This window comes from Mytilus trossulus, chromosome 7 (genome assembly GCF_036588685.1).
Source record: "Mytilus trossulus isolate FHL-02 chromosome 7, PNRI_Mtr1.1.1.hap1, whole genome shotgun sequence".
Taxonomy (NCBI): Eukaryota; Metazoa; Mollusca; class Bivalvia; order Mytilida; family Mytilidae; genus Mytilus; species Mytilus trossulus.
In genome coordinates this window covers 14,132,076-14,155,821 of record NC_086379.1, presented here as the reverse complement: position 1 = coordinate 14,155,821, position 23,746 = coordinate 14,132,076, and the positions used below count along the sequence as shown (strand labels likewise).

The following is a 23,746-nucleotide window of genomic DNA, read 5'->3' as shown; positions in this document are numbered from 1 at the left end:
TTATCATTTGAAATATTACTGGTCGAATTCTTACAAAATGGGTGAACATTTGTATAGAAAGCACATAAAATCGGCGAAAACCCTTCTAAAATTTGTCTTAAGGTGGCTCGTGGGTACAAAAATTTTAGCAAAAAATTAAACCTTCATTTTTTCATTACAAATTTTATTTATTACACTATCAGTTGTTACTTTATGATATGGTACAAAAAACAACCCAAAAAAATGATTTGGTTTGGCCCCAGATGACTTTAAAAATTGAAAAAGCTCCAAATTATCTCCCTTTGGTGCAAAAATGCCATTTTTTTGCCTTAAATTTGAAATATCTTTTTTAACTCATCGGTGACCTGTATTTTTTATTATTGTTTTCAAATAAGCTGTACATAAACTAAATAATTGTAAAATTTAAGCGATTTCTTATATTAGGTTTTTTTTTTATTTCGATATTTCCTCTTTTTCTCCTATTAGTTCAACAGAAAAAAGGGACATTAACAAAAATGTATGCTTCTTCCAGATGCAGATTTTAGCTTAAATGAACGGTAACCCCATTTTTTTATTTCATTTTTCTTTTAAGTATATGATAAAGTTCATTTATGAAAAAATATAGCGAAATCCTATATTAGAAAAAAAAAATCATTTGTACCCAGGAGCCCCCTTAAATCGCCAAATCTCTAATTCTACTCAATAATTTTTTCTTAAAAAACTATATATGTTGTTGATACATAAATTTCCGTTATAATGATGCAAAATAAAGATAGGGTCAACGATTTCGTTTATACGGTATACATCATTTAAAGTTGCGTTCTTTGTGAAAAAATATCCAACAAAACGTCGAAATAATCGTAACGATATCGCGTTGCAGGCCGTAAAACGTTGTTTTTTGACGTTTTTCACTTCCAACAAGGTAACAAAATGATTATTAGACAAAAAACGAAGTCGGTGACACCCTATGATTATTCTATATCATTAAAACAGAAACGTATGTGTCAACAATATATAGTTTTTTAAGAAAAATCTATGGAGTAGAATTAGAGATTTGACTATTTTAAGACAAATTTTAGAAGGTTTTCGCCGATTTTATGTGCTTTCTATACAAATATTCACCCATATCAAAAGAAATCAATCTGCAATTTTTCAGATAATAAAAGAGATAAATGTATTATTTTTTTCGATTTTCAGTTGTAGTTCAACGAGACAAGGTTGTATGCAATTTTTTAGCAAAATCTGCGACATAGCCCATTTACTGTTTCTTGACCTTAAGACTAGAGAGACGCATCTTTAGAGTTGTACAAAAAAAAGCTTTTGAAGCTTTGTCTTGTCTTCTATACCGACATTACATAAAGGTAGTTTTAAAAGCAAACTAAACTCATTATAAATATATAAACGGCATTTTTCAATTTTACATACTTTGTGGCTGACGTATATGCATAGTTTTGGAAAATCTTCTATGATCTTCTGGGGAATTATTGATGATATATATATAGAAGCTTGAGGACATAATTGCAAAGGCAACATACCGTTTGTTTGTTCATATAACAATATTAAACAAAGTTACGAAATTGGATTGGTTAATTTAATCATGTTATAATATAATAGAGTTTTATGCAACTGGTTGTAACAATGAGAAGTTAAGCTAGCTATACAACTAAGTTAATTAATAAAAAAAAAATGCCTGAACCCAATCCAGAATATGACAAATGTTATCTATTCTTTTGTGTGTTTGAGCTTTTGATTTAGCAATATGATTTTTCATTTTGAATTTTCCCTCGGAAATCGATATTTTTGTTTTTTTAATTTCTTACTGTAATATCGATTATATCGTTACATTTATTTTACACGTTTTTTTTTTTAGTTTTTTCTATAAGCAACCGATAATGATATTAAAATATATTAAAATAAAGTTAAAAAAAAGATAATGTATTTATCACAATCATAAAAAAAAAGCACAAAAAAATATAACACACAATAAGACCATTCCGAATAACAAAAAAGTATAATCATACATAACATAGGATGGATATGATAAATCGTAAATTGCTAGCAAATATAATCGAAAAAAAGACCACAACAAATACTCGACTTTTAATAAAAATAAAGACACAAATAAAACTTGTCCAAAATAAACTCATCATAGATTATACCAATGTTATTTCAATTGATCGGGCGGAGCTAGGTTTTAATTTGAATAAGGAAAAAGTAAAAACACAAAAATACCGAACTCCGAGGAAAATTCAAAAAGGAAAATCCAAAATCAAAAGGCAAAATCAAAAGTCCAAACACATCAAACGAATGGATAACAACTATCATATTCCTGACTTGGTACAGGCATTTTCTAATGTAGAAAATGGTGGATTGAACCTGGTTTTATAGCTAGCTAAACCTCTCACTTGAATGACAGTCGCATCAAATTCCATTACATTGTCAACGATGCATGAACAAAACAAACATACTCAAAGAGTAAAAATGTCAAAAATAGGGGTACAACAGTCAATATTGTGTTATCATCTTAATATTACTACATAAACAACAAATGTAACAAAGAAGCACAAAAAGGCATACATCAAATTTAACATTCTCATTTTGCTTTTCTTATACGGCTGAATTTAACTATGTAAAGTCTACCCATAAATGAAAGAAGGTTTTCATTACTGGTGTAAAATTGCGCGTTTGAAATTTGCACAGGTAGACATAAAAATAATTTTGTCGTATGACGGAATACATAAATGCAGACTCACGTAAAATAGATGTAACAAAAAACAGACTTAACAGTAAAAATAATAAATAAAATAATGGTGTAGTTCACATTTTGATGGGATACATAAGTACAGTTTCACGTCAAATACGGCTGAATTTATCTATGTATATGTGTAAAAATGCGCGTTTGAAATTCGTACAGGTAGACATAAAAATAATTTTGTCGTTAAAAGTATGAACAAAACAAACATACTTGCATCACTATCAAAACAACAAATGTAACGAAGAATCATAAAAAGGCATACATCAAATTTAACATACTTATTTTGCTTTTCTTATACCACTTAATTTATGTATATAACGTCTACCCGCAAAGGAAAGAAGTTTTTCATTACTGGTATAAAAATGCGCGTTTGAAATTCGTACAGGTAGACATAAAAATAATTTTGTCGTTAAAAGTATGAACAAAACAAACATACTTGCAACACTATAAAAACAACAAATGTAAACGAAGAAGCACAAAAAGGCATACATCAAATTTAATATACTCATTTTGCTTTTCTTATACCACTTAATTTATCTATATAAAGTCTACACGGAAAGAATAGAAGGTTTTCATTGCTGGTGTAAAATTGCGCGTTTGAAATTCGCACAGGTAGACATAAAAATAATTTTGTCGTTCAAAGTATAAAGGTTTACATACATGCATATTTGAAGATGTGTGTGATAAGGATGATTGCCGTTATTACTGATTTCTAATCACCTATCAGTGTCTTCAAAGGAATTTACAAAAGAATTACTGGACACTTCATTGATGAGTTTATCCGAATACACTTATCTACAGATGGATTGGTTTATTATGAGCGAACCGGTTAAACTCCGCCCAGTCAAGTAAAATAAATCGAATAATACCAAGAGTAAAATATAAAATGACCCTGAATTGATCCAAACTGTCAAGTGTCCAAGTAAGTGTTATGTGAAGTCACGCTTCACCTCAGCATACATATGTAACGCTTCATTGTGTTTAGTTATGGCAAGAATATGGCAAGCCGTTGTGGAATTTTATTAATTTTGAATAAACATTTATAAATTTAGTTTTAGTTTAGTTTAGTTTAAACATATTTTATTTACTCAAAGTAAATTGGATTGGACACAAGTAAGCCATACTTATGAAGTCCGCTCCGAATGACAATAATTTACAATACAATATTTATATGAGCATGCAATATCAAAATAAACAATAGTTTACGAGTCTATCAATTGAGAAAAAAACAAATGAAACAGAAGTAGATGTAAACATTGAAAACGTTGATGATGATGATGATGACGATGACGTGGGTTTACCGTGAATACATTTTCTACATAACAAGAAATCTCTCAGACCTTTTAATAAATTCGAATACGTGTTTGAATATATTCACATTTTGTTCATACGAGAGATTCGGATTACCAGATGTAAGTAACTTAACATTTAATATAAGGTCATCAGTAATCCATCTTAGATTATTCATCAAAATTTCTCTCTGGTGTATATATAAAGAGCAGTCGAAAAGGAAATGGTGTACAGTGTACAATTATATTGACCCTAAACAAGTCATAGTTCAAGAAAGATGAGTAGCATCTGAATTGTGTTAAAATCATATTTAGTTTCCTCGGTCCATATAGAAAGTGCTTTGGTACATCTTTATTTGTGGTATTTAACCTTTTTAATTGTATTTTAAACTTTGCTATAGAGTCTGATTTTCGAAGGGACAAATCGGTATGATTCCATAGGTTAATAGTTGATGGTATAAAAGATTCTTTAGTAAGAGATAATCTACAAAAAGGAACAATGATGTCTTTGCCATTTCTCAAGGGATATGTAGGTGTGCTCTGTACACTAGGTGGAACAAGTTTGCATAAATAATCCGGAGCTTGGTTATGTTGAATGTTACAAAACATTTGTAATGTTCGTCTTTTCCTCCTGTCAGCTAAAGTTTCCCACCCAATTTCCTCATACAGAATTTCAGATTTTGTAAATATAGGCAAACTTTCAAGTTTATTAACATATCCTATCCCGCAATTATCCCAAACTTCAGTTGCATATTCAAAAAATGGTCTTATAAATACTAAATAGAGTTTTTCTAAGTTTTTCATACAAAGCTGATTCTTAAGTTTTCTCAGGATATTTAAATGTTTCGTAACACTGATAATCAGATTGTCTATATGACTGTTCCACCGAGCATCAGAGCAAAACGTTACCCCAAGGTGTTTGTGGCATTTTGTTATAGGGATTTCTTTATCATTTAAGCAGAATTTTAAAACGGGTGCATCTTTATTTGAAAAAAAAATCATTATTTCTGTTTTGTCTGGATTAAAAGACATTAGCCACCTCCGTGACCACTCGTTTAGCTCTTCGAGGTCACGATCAATAACAGTTTTTATTTGCTCTTGGTCGTTCCCCGAGTAATTAAACGAAGTGTCATTCGCATAGAGTCTAGTTAGAGATGTGAGTTTCTCTGCAATGTCATTTATATATATTATGAATAATAAGGGACCAAGTACTGAGTCTTGATGTACTCCAGCTGAAAGACTGCAAAATGAGGATGATGATGTATTAATCACAACTTTTTGTTGCCTATCACAAAGATAACTCTCAAACCAGTTAAGTAGATTGCCATGTATTCCGTAAGCTTTCATTTTATGCCAAACCTTGTCAAAAGCTCTCGAAAAATCACAAAAGACAAAACAATTTATTTCCTTCTTTTCTAGTGAGTTAAGAATACAATTATACATTTCTAATAGCTGATGTACAGTTGAATTTTTTGGCAAAAGTCCAGACTGATATTCATAAATTATTTTATTCATATGTAAATGATTATATACATGTTTAAAGACAATTCGTTCCATGATTTTACCTACACAGCTTATTAACGAAATTGGTCTATAGTTTGAAGGTAATGACGAATCACCTTTTTTAAAAATAGCATTAACATTTGCAATCTTCCAGCTAAAAGGATACTTACATTGTTGGAGGGATTTATCTAATATTATTTGTAAAGGAACCGCCACTTTCTTAGAGCAAATTTTCAGCATTCTGTGACTAATCAAATCTGGTCCTGATGCCTTATTCGGATCAATAGTTTTGATAATATCAATTATTTCATTTTGATTTATGTATATATTTTGAATATAAGTATTAGTTTTTTCTTTAAACTGTGGAATAGGAACATTTTCTTCCTCGAGTTTAGATATCAAACCAAAGTATTTGTTCAATAAGTCACACTTCTCGCTATTCTCATAAACTATGTCACTGAACTCCTCATCTTTTATTATGTTTTGCAGAGGAGGAATATTATTTGAACTCTTATTCGACTTTATCAGCATTTTCATTATTTTCCAATAGTTTTTTGAATTTGGGGCATTTCTCAATATAAGGTTATATAAATAAGTTTCAAACCTTTCCTTAGCAAGGTTTTTTAAATTGTTAACTCTGTTTCTCTGTTTCTTGTACTTCGCAATATCCGATTCTCTTTTAAATTTCAGGGCATATTTTCTAAAACGGTCTCGTTTTCGAATTTCTCGTTTTAATTCACCATTAAACCATGGTTTATCAGAACTACGTATAGTAACTAATTTAGTGGGAATGCACTCCCTCGCGATATTTAAGGATGTTTCAGTAAATATTCCAGATAGTTCGTCCACGTCTTTATTATCAGGAAGCAGTGCATTCCAGTCTACGTCGTCCATTTTTTCTGAGAATTTAACTTTGTCAACTTTTTCATATATCCAAATTTCTCTTTTATACGAACGTGTGATAGTTGTCGGACACTCGAGAAAAATTATTGGCGCATCGTGGTCACTTATATTAGAAGGCGTTGGTAAAACATCTGAGATAAAGTACGACAAAGTGTCACTTAAAATGATTGGATCAAGTAGTGTGCTACTGTGATCTGTCACTCGAGTTGGTTTATCAATAACATTGCGTATATTAAATATATTTAAGATTTCAATTAATTTGTTGTTTTGCGCCTTGAATAAATCACTGTTCAAATCACCCGTAATTACAATATTTTCATTGAATTGATAAGCCAATCCTATTGCATGATTTAAGCGTGTCCAATAATGACCGTCGTTCGATTCGGGAGGTCGATAGGTATTGCAGGGTAAGAATGGTTGACCTTTCGCACGGATTTCAACCCAGAGAGTTTCATCTGATCGATTTTCAAGATCATTTCTACGGAGAATACCAATATCGTCTTTAACATAAATGAGAAGGCCGCCGCCAAAATTGTTACGATCTTTTCTGATGATTTTGTTTGAAAATGAATTAAGTTCGATGTCTTTGTCGCATATATTTGGATCTAAGTGAGTCTCTGTGAGAGCTAAAATATCAAATTCATCGCTGAAATTATCTAAGAACTTTAGTTTATTCCTTATACTACGGATATTTAAAGTGCATATAGAAATAGTTTTTTCATTGTCCGTTAAAGGTGTATTCGATTCCTTCATTTCACAAGGACCAGGATTTGTTTCAATATTCCCAATAATTAGGATTAAGTGAAGTACAAAAAACAGAAAAACTATGTCGATGTTTGGATTTACTGATTGTAGAAGAAAAAGTGAGAAGATTAAACAAGTGCAGCGTAAGTTGTTTATCAACATTTCGTAATATGAACTTGATCGAAAGTCGAGAAATTTAAAAGTCTTTTTTCTTGTCATATGAAATGAACCTATGGCTGCCCTGTAGTCTTCTATACTGTTACCCATTGGGGTTCAGTATAGCAAATAAGTTAAAGCAGAGGGCAGCCACACGATCCAATCATACATATAAATACACATACAGCATCATCATCATCCTCATCATAGAAACAAAATGAAATAATATATACAAAATAACACAAAGTATAAACAAAATTGAAAGAGAAAAATACAAATAGATGTGGAAAGTCATTTTTGTTGGCTATGGGATTTATATACAAATTACATAAATAGGGATGATGAAGATATGTTTACAACATTCTTACTTTGAAGTTGGGGTAAATTTTGGATATATAAATAATTTTAACATTATGTTATTAAAGCGAAATACGGTGAAGAGAGAAATACAAACGATACTTATACATCAACATGATTTTACTCTGAAGTATTGAATGATATATAAATGTAAGATACATGTGAACTGTTCACCCAGCCCCCCCCCCCCCCCCCCCAAAAAAAAAAAATATCCTACATTGTAGTTTATGTTAACACCATTAAGCAATTGGCCTTGTTTATTTACGTTTTTACATGATGGAATTGAAACGAAAACGACATTATCAATTAAGACTTGAATAAAAAGAACAATGGGAATAATAGTAAGTAAACCGGGACATTTTTTTTTTGGTGTGATAGCATTACTAATATGTGTACGTTTTTTTATAAATCATTTATTAATACAAACAAATATTTGTAATAATCTTTTGTCGTTGTTATCCTCTTATATTTAATGCCTTTCCCTCGGTTTTAATTTGTTACCCAGATTTTGTTTTTTGTCCATGGATTTATGAGTTTGAACAGCGGTATACTACTGTTGCCTTTATCTTAATGTTATATTTGTTATATAAAAAAACACGTTTATAATACGTTTTTATATTTTAAGCCGTGATATTACCAGTTTATTTTCGATTGATGAGTTTGACTGTCCCTCTGGTATCTTTCGTCTTTTACTAATGGACTAAACTTTTCACAAATGTTATCGGATATGTTCCTTATGTCGTAACTACAACCCCCTTCCCTTTCATGAATGTGACCTACCGAATGAGACTATTTACCGGATTTGTTATCACATAAACAACACGACAAGTGCCACATGTGGAGCATGATCTGCTTACCCTCTAGGAGCACCTGATATCACCCCTAGTTTTTGGTGCGGTTCGTGTTGCTTATTCTTTAGTTTTCTATGTTGTGCCATGTGTACTATTCTTTGTTTGTTTGTTTGTTTTTATTTTTCAGCCATTGCGTTGTCAGTTCATTTTCGATTTATGAGTTTGACTGTACCTTTTTTATAAGTATTAAAAATCAATATTTACTATTAAATATCAGTTGGATTTTTTTAATAATAAAAAAAATATACGCTAATTTCTTTATATCAAAAAATCATTTCTAAATAATAAAAAAGCAATATCAATGTTTACTTAGTGTTTTATATAAGGCAAACCAATCAATATTTGCCAAATGCTCTAATGATGATAATACGACAAGTCGATACAAAGACATATTGTACCATATTATGTCGACCCAGCCAAGTATTTAAAAAAGTTTTAACTATTTGATGATTATCAACGATTAAATAATGAATTTTAAATTAAAGAACCATTTGAATGATGCTGAATAGCCAAACATAATTTCAACAGTTTGATCCATGGGATTATTACAGAATCGTATTATGTATATAATAAATTAGCATTTACCAACATTTGTAGGTCCCAAGGGGAAACCATTAAGACTTAGAAACTTTTCGGATGGGATACCGTTCAAGTTGTTTTGTAATTTATAATACCACTGATGTAACATTTTAACCCTCGGTATGAAGATCAGCTCATTGTTCTATTGCCCTCAGCCGTTGGCGTCGAGCAAAAGAACAATGAGACGATCTTGATACCTCGGGAAATATATTTTGGATCTATTGTTTAGTTATATATTAAAGAATTGTATAATAATGCAGTGTGATTGCCAATCAGACAACTATCCACATAAAGTTCAAACGAAGGGAATGTAAGCAATTAAAGTCAACTGTACGTCCACCAATTATGGGAAACATATAGTAGGAGTAGATACTAGTTAAATTATCGTAAGTTATAGCAGGTACTTGTTGAATGACATATAGTCATAGATGGTGCTTGATGGATGTCATATAATAATACCAAGTACTTGTTGAATGTCCTGTAGTCGTATCAGGAAATTATTGAATATCCTATTGGTAAGAACTTGTTGAAGGTCTTATTGTCATAGCAGATAGATACTGGATGTATGTCGTAAAATTAAACCAGATACTTGTTAAATGTCCTATATTTATAGCAGGTAAATAATCATTTTTTTTTATAGCAGGTCTTATTGGATGTTCCATAGCTTTGGCAGGTTATTGTTGAATTTTCTATTTGTAAATTAGGTAATTGCTGAATTTTTTATATATAAAAGCTGGTAAATGTTGAATGTCATAACAGATACAAATTGTGTCTTCAGTCATGTCATGTATTTCTTGAATTCCCTGCAGTCATATCAAGAAATTGTTGAATGTCTTATAGCTATAACAGGTACTTGTTGAATATCCTTTTGGTATATAGGTACGTGTTGTGAAATTGTTAAATATCCCTTTGGTACTGTAGATACTTGTTGAATTTTTAATATATACATCAGGTACATGTTGAATATTATATTGTTATAGTAGGATCGTATTGTATGTCCTATATTTGAAGCAGGTACTCGTCGAAAATCAAATTGTCAAATCGATACTTGTTGCATGTCCTAAGTAAAATTCACGGACACCATCACGAGTTGGTTGACCGTTATGGATTAACCGTTTCACGAATGATATAGGATATGTTCCTTACGTCGTAACTACAACCCCCTTCCCTTTCATCAATGTGACCTATCGAATTAGCCTATTTACCGAATGTTATTATCACATAAGCATCACGACGGGTGCCACATAAGGAGCGGGTTTTGCTTACCCTTCCGGAGCACCTAAGATCACCCCTAGTTTTTGGTGGGGTTCGTGTTGTTTATTCTTTAGTTTTCTTTGTTGTGTCATGTGAACTATTGTTTGTCTGTTTGTCTTTTGCATTTTTAGCCATGGCGTTGTCAGTTTGTTTTAGATTTATGAGTTTGACTGTCCCTTTAGTATCTTTCGTCCCTCTTCTATAGTTGAAATAGGTATTTGTTTAATGTTCTATATTCATTTCAGGGACGTGACGAATGTCTTTTGCATATAGCAGTTCCTAGTTGAGTGGATTACAGCTATAGCAGTTTGTTGTTGAATATCCTATTGGTATACCGTATAGCGGGTTATATTCGCGGGATAAAATTGTGGCTTATTTTCGCAGATAACGCAAAATCGCCAAAATGAATTCCGCCAAATTAAAGGTGTACATAGCAGGTATCGATAAAAGATTCAAATCCGCCAAAACAATGACCGTCAAAATATTTCACAAACCTTATTAAAAAGAAATCGGGAAAAGTTTACACCCGCAAAAATAATCCGCTAAACGGTTGAAGGTACTTGATAAATATCATTAATTCAAAGCAGGTACTTGTTGAATGACCTTTTGTCATAAATGGTTCTCTATGAATATCCGAAAATCATAGCAGGTTCTCAATTACTTGAATGTCCTATAGTTTAAACAGGTTATTGTTATATGTAGTCTTAGCAGGTACATGTCGAATGTCCTGAAATCATAGCAGGTACTTATTGGAATTACTATAGTTATAGCAGGTACTAGTTGAATGTCCAATAGACATAGCAGGTACTTGTTGACTGTCCCATATTTACAGCGGGTTCTTGTTTAATGTCCTATAGTTATAAAGGTAATTGTTGAATATCCTATTGGTATAATTAAGTTCTTGTTAACTGTCATATAGTAATAACAGGTAACTGTTGAATATTATATTGGTATAGTAGGTTCTTATTAAAAGTCTTATAGAAAAAAAAAACAGGTACTCAAATGTCCTTAATTATTAGAAGGTACTTGTTGAATGTCATATAGTAACACCATGTACTCTATCAATGTCCTTTAGTCATAGCAGTTACATGTCAAATGTCCTGTAATCATTTCAGATACTGGTTGAATGTCATATAGTTATATGAGGTACTTGTATAATGTCCTCTAGTTATAGCAGGTACTTGTACAATATCCTATGTTTATAAAAGATATTTGTTGAATGTCATCTAGTCATATCAGATACTTGTTGGATGTTCTATACTGATAGAAGGTAATTGTTGTATGTCCTAGTTATATCAGGTTTAGCAGAATGTCTTATAGTTTTATTAGGTTACTTTTGAATATGCTATTGGTATGGTAGGTTCTTGTTGAATGTCATATTGGTATAATGGGTACGTGTTGAACATATACTGTTTTAGTAGAAACTTGTTGAATGTCCTATAGATATAACAGGTACTTGATGAATGTTATTATTTCAAGTCAGAAGTTGTTGGATGTCCTTCAGTCATAGTTTGTTTTCGATGAATGTCATATTGGTATAATGGGTACGTGTTGAACATATACTGTTTTAGTTGAATGTCATCTAGTCATATCAGATACTTGTTGGAGGTTCTATACTGATAGAAGGTAATTGTTGTATGTCCTAGTTATATCAGGTTTAGCAGAATGTCTTATAGTTATATTAGGTTACTTTTGAATATGCTATTGGTATGGTAGGTTCTTGTTGAATGTCATATTGGTATAATGGATACGTGTTGAACATATACTGTTTTAGTAGAAACTTGTTGAATGTCCTATAGATATAACAGGTACTTGATGAATGTTATTATTTCAAGGCAGGAGTTGTTGGATGTCCTTCAGTCATAGTTTGTTTTCGATGAATGTTCAAAAGTCATAGCAGGCACCTAATTACTTGTTGACTGTCCTATTGTTTTTTTGTTGAATATCTTATTAGTATAGTAGGTTCTTCCTGAATGTATTTTGGTCACAGGTTCTCTATTAATAACCTTTAGTCATAGCAGGTACATGTCGAATGTCCTGTAGTCATAATCAAAGCCCAAATAATTGTTTAAAAAAGGTAAGTTCTTTCGTAAATATAACCAAAAACATTTTACAACACTGGATAGTGTTTTTACATCTGGTGTTAAAATATTCAAGTTTTCAAGTCAAAAACGAGTACTCGAATAAAAGATCAGAGAAAAAGATTAAACAGCAACCGTAAGAACATATTTTTTTCAAAATTTCATTTCATGCATGAATTAATTTAATGTTTTAAACAGCCATGAAATATGTATGTCAATATTTATTGTGGGCAGTTGTTATAGAAGTGAATTTTTTGTCATATATTGGCAAACACACAGGCAAAGCTTTGATAATCTGGTCTTCTGTAATCGTTTTTACATTTTGAAATATAAAAAAGTCGGTTCAAGATTTAGAAACTTTCTCTACGTTCTTAGCGAGTACAAATATATTTAGTATTTGTGACGATGTATCCTTTATATTTTACAATTTATAACTGGTGTTTTTATGTTCAGTTTTTAAATCCAAGTCTTTGATTATAAACATTTTTGAAAACAAATCTGCACATTTCAAACGCGGACAGCGAAGTGGACCTCAAATTGAACTGCCACGACAGAAATAGAAATATTCTCATTACCGTTTTTTTTTAATATGGGGTAGAGTAACAAGCCTCAGAACATGTAGAAGCTTTATTTTTACAAGCAAAAAAAATATACAAAATATTATTTTTGCACTGGTTATTTATACAATAATTGGCTGATAACAGGATAAAAACCGGTGTTTCGTTGTTCTTTTTGTTATTCATATTTTCCACTGATCTAATTTCGTTACATACTTTCAGTAACCTTTATATCTTGTGTCACAATATGCAAGTTTGCAAGTCTAAAATGATTATTAGAATTAAAGATCAGAGAAAAGGATAAAACAGCAACCGTAAGAATATAAATCTTTTACAATTTCTATTTCTTGCTTGAATTAATTTATTGTTTTCAACACTCATAAAATCACTTTTATTACTTTTTTCCTGTTATGTCAACATTTAGTGTGGGCAGTTGTTATAGAAATTAAACTTTGTCACACATTAGCAATTTATAGGGCAAAGCTTTGTCAATCTGGTGTCCTGTAATCGCATTACCTCTTAAAATCAAAACTGTTTTTGGTTCAAGATTCAGAAATATAACGAACTACAACTCTAGATCTTGTCGAGGTTTTTTTTTTATTTCCTAGCGAGTACATATTTATACATTCAGTTTTTTCGACAAATTTGATTAATTCATTTTTTTAAATTATTGCTTAATATTTAAACATGATTTATTTATATTGAAAAATGTTTTATTAATAGTAATAGATAGGAGTATTTTTTTTAATATTTATAAAAAAAACTATACATAATATGATTCTTTATTGTCATATAAGTAAAATGATATCTATGACACAAACAAATTTAACAACAACACAATATAACTGAGATAGACCCACATAAACACATACATTTAGTGTTTCTGAAAATGTACATTTATTGTTTATATTCTACAATAAATAACTGGAGCTTTAGTGAATGTTCAGTTTTTAAATCCAACTCTTCGAGTTTTAACATTTGTTCAAAGAAATCTACACAGTTTAAACGCCGACCGCGAATTGTACCCCAAAATGAACTCTCACGGCAGAAACAGAATATTATCATTTTAGTTAGTTGTATATGGAAGTGAAGTTACAAGCCTTAAAGACTTTATTTGTAAAAATAACAATAAACAAAATTTCATTGATCAACTTGTTTTTATACAATAATTGGCTGGTAGCAGAATCAAAGCAGGTGTTTCGTATTACTTTTTGTTATTCATTTTATCCACTGATCTAATTGTGCTACATCCTTACAGTAACGTACAATGTATGCTCATAAATAAAAGTGCTCACACAACTCCTTTATATAGGTGGCGTATTTATTAATACTAAAAAATGGTTTATTGATATTAAAAAAAATGTTATTAAAATATTTTGTAAATATTAAAACAAGATTTATTAATATTTGAAAATGATTACTAAATATTAAAAAAAATGATTTATTGATATAAAAAAAAAATTGTTGAGATTAAAAGTAATTGATTTATATTACAAAATGATTATTTATATTAAAAATTGATTTATTATTATTAAAAAGGGATTTATCATTATTAAAAAATGATTCATCAATATTGAATAATGATTTATTAATATTAAAAAAGGAAGGATTAATATTAAAAAAGGATTTATCAATATTAAAAAAAGGATTTACTAATATTAAAAAGGGATTTTATTAATATTGAAAAAAAAATGATAGATGAATATAACAAAAGGATTAATATTATTAAAAAATATGATTTATAAATATAAAAAAAATCATTGATTGATATTAAAGAATGATTTATTGATATAACAAAATGATAACTAATATTAAAAATAATTTATTAATCTTAAAAAATGATTTATTAATCTTAAAAAATGATTTATAAATATTAAAAAATGATTTATTAATATTAAAAAAATATTTATTGATATTAAAAAATTATTTATTAATACTGAAAAATTATCTAATAATATTAAAAAAAAATGATTAATTAATATTAAAAAATGATTTTTAATAGTAATAATTAGAAATATTTTTTAATATTAATTCATTTTATACTAACAAATCGAATTCATGATTGCAGATTATTTTTTTTTACCTTTATACGTGTTATATTACAATTCTTTATCGTCATATAAGTAAAATGGTATTTGTGACACAAAAAAAAATTAAAAACACCAAAAAATAACTGAGTTGAACACACACAAACATATTTAAACATTATTGATTTGACAGTAGAGGAGATAGTGAATTTCATCTCCCAAGGTTCTTTTGTCTCGAGATATCTACCATTCGCTATGAATTCTGATCACTAATTCTATTTTGTTTTGTAATGAACTTCTAGTTTCAAAATTTGAATAGCTTAGATATTTTTTTTAGTATCTTATGACTGAAAAGCTTTGTAAAGAAGAACGTTTGTTATTTTCGCTTAAACTGATTATCTTGCTTTTAAATTTATTCTGAATAAAAATTGCTTGACATTTTTTTTATCCAGGAATATTTAAATATAAAAAAATCGATTTATTGATATTGAAAAAATAAATTCAACAACGGCTTGCATTAAAAAAAACAACAGCTTAGATTCAATACATATTGATAAAAGTAAAATTATATATGTAAACTTTTAAATATTCAACAGCATATTTTACATGCTTGGTTTAGCGTTGTTTTATTGTAACAGATGATGAGGGGAAAACACGTGTTTCTAGATACATCCAGTATCCAACTATAATTCGCATCAGTTTCCCAAAGATTGTTGAAGGCTCTTCATTGTGAAACTTCAATACGTTTACTAATATATATCAGGACAAAATGTACACGAAAGTACTGACATTCATCGTATTAATCGCTACTAAGTATACTAAAGGTAAGGCGCTTACTATTAGACTTGCAATTTGTGCAAAACATAGACAAAATATGAGTGTGGTAAAATCTCTTGAGTTATTATTATAATTGCAAGAAAAATGTTTTTTCGTATCGTATTTTGTTTACTCTTCTGTATGCTCTTAATAGCAACCGATCTTTATTTATATCACAATCATGCCCAGTTCTGGGGTTGAAGTCACAAAACTTTGCTCAGTGCTCGGAGCTCAAAAATCATGCCCGAAACATGAAATCCAGTATTTTGATTGGTTGTTTCTTGAGTCTGAGTACAAAAATCGTGCTCGAAAGTTTTATGACCGCAAGGTCTGGTATCTAGCTCCGGCAGTGGTGATACTTTTTGTTCTTTTAAGTATTATAATCATTACAATTTTGGATTTAAAATATTGTGGACCCGAACATCACTGACGACAAACATGTACTGTGGGTTCATCTATTTTCGTGGGTACAAATTTTCATGGATTAAGAATCACTTGCATATTCGTGGATATTTAATTCCGTGGTTTTGCTGAAGTCTGCATACACACCTATAGACAAATTATTATTCGTTTAATATTTAATTTCGTGGTTTCATTGCCCACAAAATCCACGAAAATTGGTATCCAACGAATAATAATGTATCCACAGTATTGGCGAAATGCACAAATTGTGCAGTACCGTTAATCAGATAACAACGTGATTATAACAATATTTATTCTATTTCACATAATTAATTCCATGCTTGCAATTTTTTCTAGTCATTGTTATATCAATCTAATAAGATACAAGAGGAATGGAAAATTCACCTTGTTTCGTAGTTAAAATTGCAAGATAAATCTACTGGAAAAGACCAATTTCCAATGAATTAATTTTATGCCGTGATTATACCCCTTCCAATCATTACTCAAAAATGATTGCAGTGTTTTCTGTGTCTCATACGATTTTATGGCGCGTTTCTGAATTTGAATTAAAATTTTCAGTTCAAAATAATTGAATGCCAATGTTAGTGTATACTTTTGAGTCGTTAACGCAAAACAAACACAAGAAAGACAACAATAAATGGTACCATCTCATATTTCCCTGTGAACTTGGAATTAAGGATATCACCATAAGAATAATTTCTGATGCGTCTTATTATCTCGTTTCTCGATTTTGACCCAGATGAACAACTTCAAGGAAAATATATGGCAAACGTGATGCTATCAACTTCCATTTACCATATTTCAATTTCACAGTATTTATTATCCTATTCTCAATTTATTACATTTGCATATCTCAGTTAACAAGATGCGCTCGTTTTCAACACATGCACTTCATTAACATAAGTGACAACGTTTTAAATCAACTCCTCGTACATGTAATTCTTGCAGTAACTATTACGTATTTGTTTACCTCTATAATTTGACTGTGACTGTATTCACTACCGACATGATAGCACGGTCGTATGTGTCACTTAACCGAATATGCCTTGGGCTGTCAACGAATCCATTCTGGCTCTTTTACTCTGAGTGATTAAGCTGTCGTTTAAGAATAATTACATATTTTAATATAAAAAATAACTATTGTAAGATTATCAGAGAGACAAATCTACACAAAAGACCAAATGACACAGAATTTGACAACCATAAGTCATCATACAGCCTTCAACTGTAATGAAATCGCATACTGTCTATACAGCTATAAAAGGCCCCGAAATATTAAATATAGGTATCAACATTCAGTTTATTTTTTGTGGGTTATTGATTTTCTTCAATAAATTACTTTACAAAAACATGTTTCAAGAATGCTGTTAAATAATATTTTCCGATTTATCATATTATTTAGATGTTTAAATGAAAATAAAATATTATTTAGATGTTTAAATGAAAATAAAAATATTTGTTTTGGAAAATCGCTATGATTGTTAACGAAAAATCTATTATAAAGACAACTCAACAGGAATATAACAACTTCAAGAGATAGATGAGCTTCATGTATTTACAAATGTTTCTTAGTAAAAAATCCCAGTACTGATAAAATGAAAATATACCCTTTCTAATGTTAAGAACCCGAGGTGATTTTCAGCATTTGAATTAATCATGCACACTGAATCTCGGACATTTATGTAATACAAGAACACACTCGCCTCATCGGAATGATGGTTTGAAGTGTTCTATGGTGTATCATAGATAGAACATGACTTTTAGAGTTCTTGAAATGCCGTCTAACAAACTGGACCTCGTTTATTGAGTAGTACAGATATATAAGTAACAAAGATAACTTCTACATATACAGGTCAAAATGTCAATTGTGAGATTCCATGTGAGTTCAAAGGTCAAACATTTGATATTTATAATGGGCCCACTTTGCGCGGAAACTGGACGTTTGTGAACGATGGTGAGACAAGTTCGTATACTTTACTCTCTGGAGCAGACTCAACCACAGATGTTCTTACCTGTTTTGAACGTGTGGAACGATTCATCATCTTCAGGTTTTGTTAATAATTACTTGATTTGATTATCATTTTTTTTCAGTGATTCAGTGCTTTATACAAAAATGCTTTTGAACCCAAACAATACTACCAAAAAGCATTTAATATTATCACCGATATTACTTTTTCAATTGTATTTTGCAATTGTGTCGGAAGGCAAACGATCTAATTCAGATTCTGCACAATTTAAAGATGGACTGTATCATATCAGAACTTTTACAATATGGAAAGAACAAAACAATTTTTTTTTAAGTAATGAAAAATCTTACTTCGTGTAGATCAACAACAGAACAAATATGATTTAGATGAAATTATCACAATTTGTTGATCGACATCATATTTCTTTTCTTTGTCATGTTTGTTGGATTGATATTTTGTCTTCAACGGGAAATTGATATTTTTAACACTACTTTGTGGCTTTGTGTTGTAAACATATGAAGTAGAATTCTCACAGAACAATTTTGATGTATATTTACATTTTATATATTCTTTTGAACATGATATTATCGATACTTATTGAAATTTGAGGTATGCAGCATGCATATCTGGATCTGGTCTTCAATATTGCCCTACATGTACAAAAACTACTTTAACCTAGCATTAATGACATATGTGATGATTTCAACTTTCCAATTGTCAAGTTTGATAAAAGAGGCAACAATGTATCAGCTTTGGACTTCCCAATTTCTAGACTTAACCAAGTTTACCAACCAAGGGAATACTAAGAAATGTACATCTATAAAAAAAAGAATTTTGAAATAAACTTACATTTTGGAATTATAAAAAAACGACAAAATTGATAAACACATGTCAGTCTTATTTACTTCCTTTTTTAAGAGTGAACAGTGAGGAGAAGTTTGTATGTTATATTTTTGACTACACTCCTGGTACGTCACCCATTTCATTCAGCTTTGGAACTGGAGGTAAGATAATGTTCAGGTATACTAATTCGCCACTGCAGTGTGATGGGTAAGGGTCAATGGTAAAAATTTGTGTTGCCTAGATAAACAACGTACTGTTAGAGTTAAATTTCTTATGCTTGAAAAGTGAAACTTTTGTTGACATGCGTTCATTGTTTGTATATTGGTCAAGTTTGGTCAATCATTGCCATTACGCCTGACGTCTGCAGATGATATAACTAGGCGAAGTTATACCTGTAAAAATTACTCATCAATTTGATTGGATGTTTTCCTGGAGGATTGAATTTAAATATAAATACTTTAGCAGAAATGTATACAAACAAAGCTAGCAAGCCAAAATTAGTCTTATTCTACAAGCTGAGCTAAAGCCTCGGTCACACCTCGCCGGAGAGCACGGACGGACGTCTAACGGATGAAAATAAAAGTTGTCCGTTCTAAATTGTTATCCACTGGGTGTCTGTTGATACTGACCGAATAAAACGGACGTGTAACGGATGCATAATGGACATGCACCGGATATGCAACGTACGAGAAACGGACACATACCGGACAGAACGGATATTGAACGTACATTGAACGGACGAGTACCGCATAAAACGGACACCTAACGGAAGCGTACCGGATAAAACGGATTAAAAAGATATACGGAAAAATCAAAGGTGACAATAATAATACAAAAGTCATGTAAATCGCATACATGCTCAAAATGCTTCTGTGTAACTGGTTTTGGTTTGTTCTTCAAAATTCCGCCAAAGTGCAGTGTCTGGCCTAAATAAGAACTGCTTGATTGTGAAGACGTGCTTATATTCTAAGATCGATTATGAATAATAAGAATTCATGAACCTAAAGAAATTTGACATACCAATAATTGGCATTTCTGACGCGAAATTTTCAATTGGAATCTATCCGTTTCCGATCCGTTCATCATCCGTTTTATCCGTTATACGTCCGGTAGAAGTCCGTTTCTCATCCGTTCCGTATGGTAGAAGTCTGTCGGTGAATTTATCTTCCAGACCTCCAATGGATGTATAACGGACACGTAACGGATACAAAACGGAAACGAAACGGACAAGTACCGTGCAAAACGTATAACTACTCTACTTAAAAAGATTTACATGAATGGTATTTTGTCGTGTTTTTCATATGCTTTGCTTTATCTTATATTTTAATGAGTATATTTGGATAGAGAGTTGTCTCATTGGCACTAATTTCACATATCTTATATCCAATAACCCTATGATTGTACAGACTAACTTACATTCAATATTTATTTTAAAGCTTCAATTACTTCGAGCCCGCCTGTTGTATGTAATCTTTGTAATCCTAATGGAGGATTCGATGCACTCCTAGCTCAAGGTAATTATATTTTCCTGTTTTGCTTTCTCAAAATTAGGGATGCAGGCTGCTCTTTGAAAACACGATTTCTAAAAAAATGTGTTATTAATCGAACGGACCTTAAACGCAGAACAAATCATAAAGGGACTCTTGGTTATTATATATAATCTATTTAAAAGTTTGCATGATTTTTCATATATTTGGCGTTGACTTCTTTTGTGTCTTTCGATAACTTATAAAACAAAATACCAAGGATTTCATTAAATGTTTTTTGAAACTCTATGTAATGGTAGAGATTAGCGAGCATAGTGTAAATAGCACTAGGTGACTAAAGCAAGAGGATTCCGAATATGAGACAAAATATTAACCAACCAAACAATCAATTAACATTATTGGACTTCTTTTTGTGACCATGGTGACAGTTTCTAACCATTGTTAAAAAAAATGATCGTTTTGTGTTTTAGTATTTTGCATAGTAATTGAGATATCCAATATTTTGAAATAATAAAGAAAAAAACTTAAAAGTAACATTGGTTTCTATTTTCAGTCGATAAATAATTACAAGTAAAATTTATATACATGTATGTTTTTTTTCTTTTCTCCAATTTCTGGAAATGATATCAGAATCTGGATTTTCACGTAGGTATAGAAATATACAACATTTTAAAGGAAACATTTGCTAAATCATTTCTTTTTACAATTTACGGTTGTGTCTTTAATAAGATTGACGAAAAAAGACGTGTATGCATATCATAACATGAAGTTTAGTTTATTACAATTTATCTGATGAATAAGAAAGATATTTTCTATAACACTAAACCGCTATGTCAGAATAAACTGTTTGAACATTTTTCTTACCAATTATAAGAGAGGGACGAAAGATAACAAAGGGACAGTCAAACTCATAAATTTAAAACAAACTGGCAACGCCATGGTTAAAAATGAAAAAGACGAACAGAAAAACAATAGTACACATGATACAACATAGAAAACTAAAGAATAAACAACACGAATCCTACCAAGAACTGGGGGTGATCTTCATGTGTTCCAAGATGATATAATCAATGTTTTCATGACGTTATATTTTCACACATAGATTACTGAACCAAAGATTCACGAGCAAATGTAGATGCTCATATTATCGTAAAGGGTTTTAAAAGTTACTCAACAAACAGCAAAATTAATGTTTGAGTCGGGCATTCTATGACGTCAGTCCTAGAGTATATTATCAGCAAACACATACGACGTGGGGGTATGAAAAAAACACCAAAAATATTGACGCTTCCTATCAAATGACATTCTATATATTCATATTTCAACGCGGAAGTTTGCTCAAAGTGTTTGAAGAAAGTTTTATTTTGATAAAAAAAATATAAATTTGTCGCATTATACATGTTATACAAGTTATAAATGAATTTGAAAAAGTGTATTTTAATACAATTGCAATAATCAGTCATGAATATTCTAATGTTAAGTTTTATACACATTAAAGCGCATATTTTCTTTACTAGAACTAGCACCATTCCAAACAAAGCGTGCATTTAAACAGCAGTGTATATTGAATAGAAATAAGAATCAATGATTGCCAAACTCAGATATTTGCAGTAATAGTTTTAAACGGTATACTTTTACTGGCTGTATACTCAATTATTTTTGCTTATCATTTTGTTTTAATTTGCTACGCTTTTTTTGTATTTATTGATGTAGCTATGACCATAGCATCACTTCCATGCGGTGCGGTGTCATCGTGTCAAAGTTCTAATCCATGTAGCGCAAGTGACACTATACCAGAAGGGGGGTGTCCGACAACAACCACAACAACAACAACTGAGACAACAACTGCGACAACAACTAAACCTACAAAACCCTGTCATAGAAGGAGACATCATCACGTTTGAACGCGTTTGCAATCTGTCAATCTTACTGAGTTAAATTAAATACACTATGAACTATTCATAGCACTGAACATTATTTGTAGAATTCTTTCCTTTCTTGCCATTTATAATTTCTGTTACATTTGACAACTCTATATAATGTCCGATAATCTGTTGATTGTCAATCATCAACCGGCAAGTCCCTCTTATATACTGTTTATATTTAAAACATGTAAAACAAAAGACAATGTAGTGTGGTCGCCAATGAGAAAACTCTCCAAAAGAGACAGAGACATTAACAGCTATAGGTCAACGTATGGCTTTCAACAAGAAGCATTGTTTTATGAGCATTTATATAATTAGTCTGGATTATTATTATAATTTATCCGTTACTAATGGAAAGAGTAACATTTTGAGTTTATTATGCATGTTTTAGTTTTTAACTGTCAGCCTTTCTGGAGCAACTTTATTTACCATCGTTGAAATAGGTTTAACAAAACTTAGCATACAAAAGGGGTGAAAGATATCAGAGGGACAGTCAAACTCATACATTTTAGATCTAAAATAAACTGACAATCCCATGGCTGAAACAGAAAAGAGAAATAAACTAACAAAAGTACACATTCAAGAAACAACATAAAATACAGAAGATGCAGCAACACGTACCACACCCAAAATTTTAGGGATCTCATGTGCTCCTGAAGAATGAGCAGACCCTGCTCCAAATGTGGCGCCTGTCGTGTTACTCATGTTATTACAAACCGGTTGATTGTCTGATTTGGTATGTCACATTGGTGAAAAGGGCAGGGGTTCTAGTTACGACATGAGGAACATATCTGATATCATCTGGTAAACGGTAATTCAACCAACTCTTGATGGCGTCCGAAAATTGAGTCTGAATGGATTGATATGTTTTTCGTATGCAGTGAACTCAGCGTGACATTTCTTGTAAAAACCCGGGGATTACAATACCCAGTGATCTGTCATTAAAATTAATCTCCTGTTGTACATGTTAAACACGTACTCAACAAACATGCTTTTGTGACGAGGGGATGATTTTAACTTCACAATTTGAAATTCTTGCTTTAATAGATTCATTTTGAGCATCAACTTTTTAGCAAGGAAATCATTATCAAAAATACAATCCCGGGAAGATCGTATGAATTGGGAGATATATACTCCGTTTGCAGGCACTACTGGAATGTTTCTACATAGAAATAGAAAGTTTACAATTGGGAAATCATCTCGTTTTGGAATTTTGGATCATCAATGCTCTTCATCAACTTTGTACTAGT

At 30.8% G+C, this 23,746-nt stretch overlaps 1 protein-coding gene across 1 annotated transcript; it reads left to right on the top strand.

Annotated features, from left to right (window-relative positions):
• The first annotated feature begins 7,255 nt into the window (after positions 1–7,255).
• On the top strand, positions 7,256–22,491 carry LOC134726179 (uncharacterized). The gene is made up of 6 exons (XM_063590579.1): positions 7,256–7,316; positions 18,127–18,322; positions 19,160–19,245; positions 20,521–20,598; positions 21,202–21,216; positions 22,285–22,491. Exons 1-6 carry the CDS (start codon positions 7,256–7,258, stop codon positions 22,473–22,475), a joined length of 627 nt encoding a protein of 208 aa, XP_063446649.1. The 3' UTR covers positions 22,476–22,491.
• Positions 22,492–23,746: the final 1,255 nt, after the last annotated feature.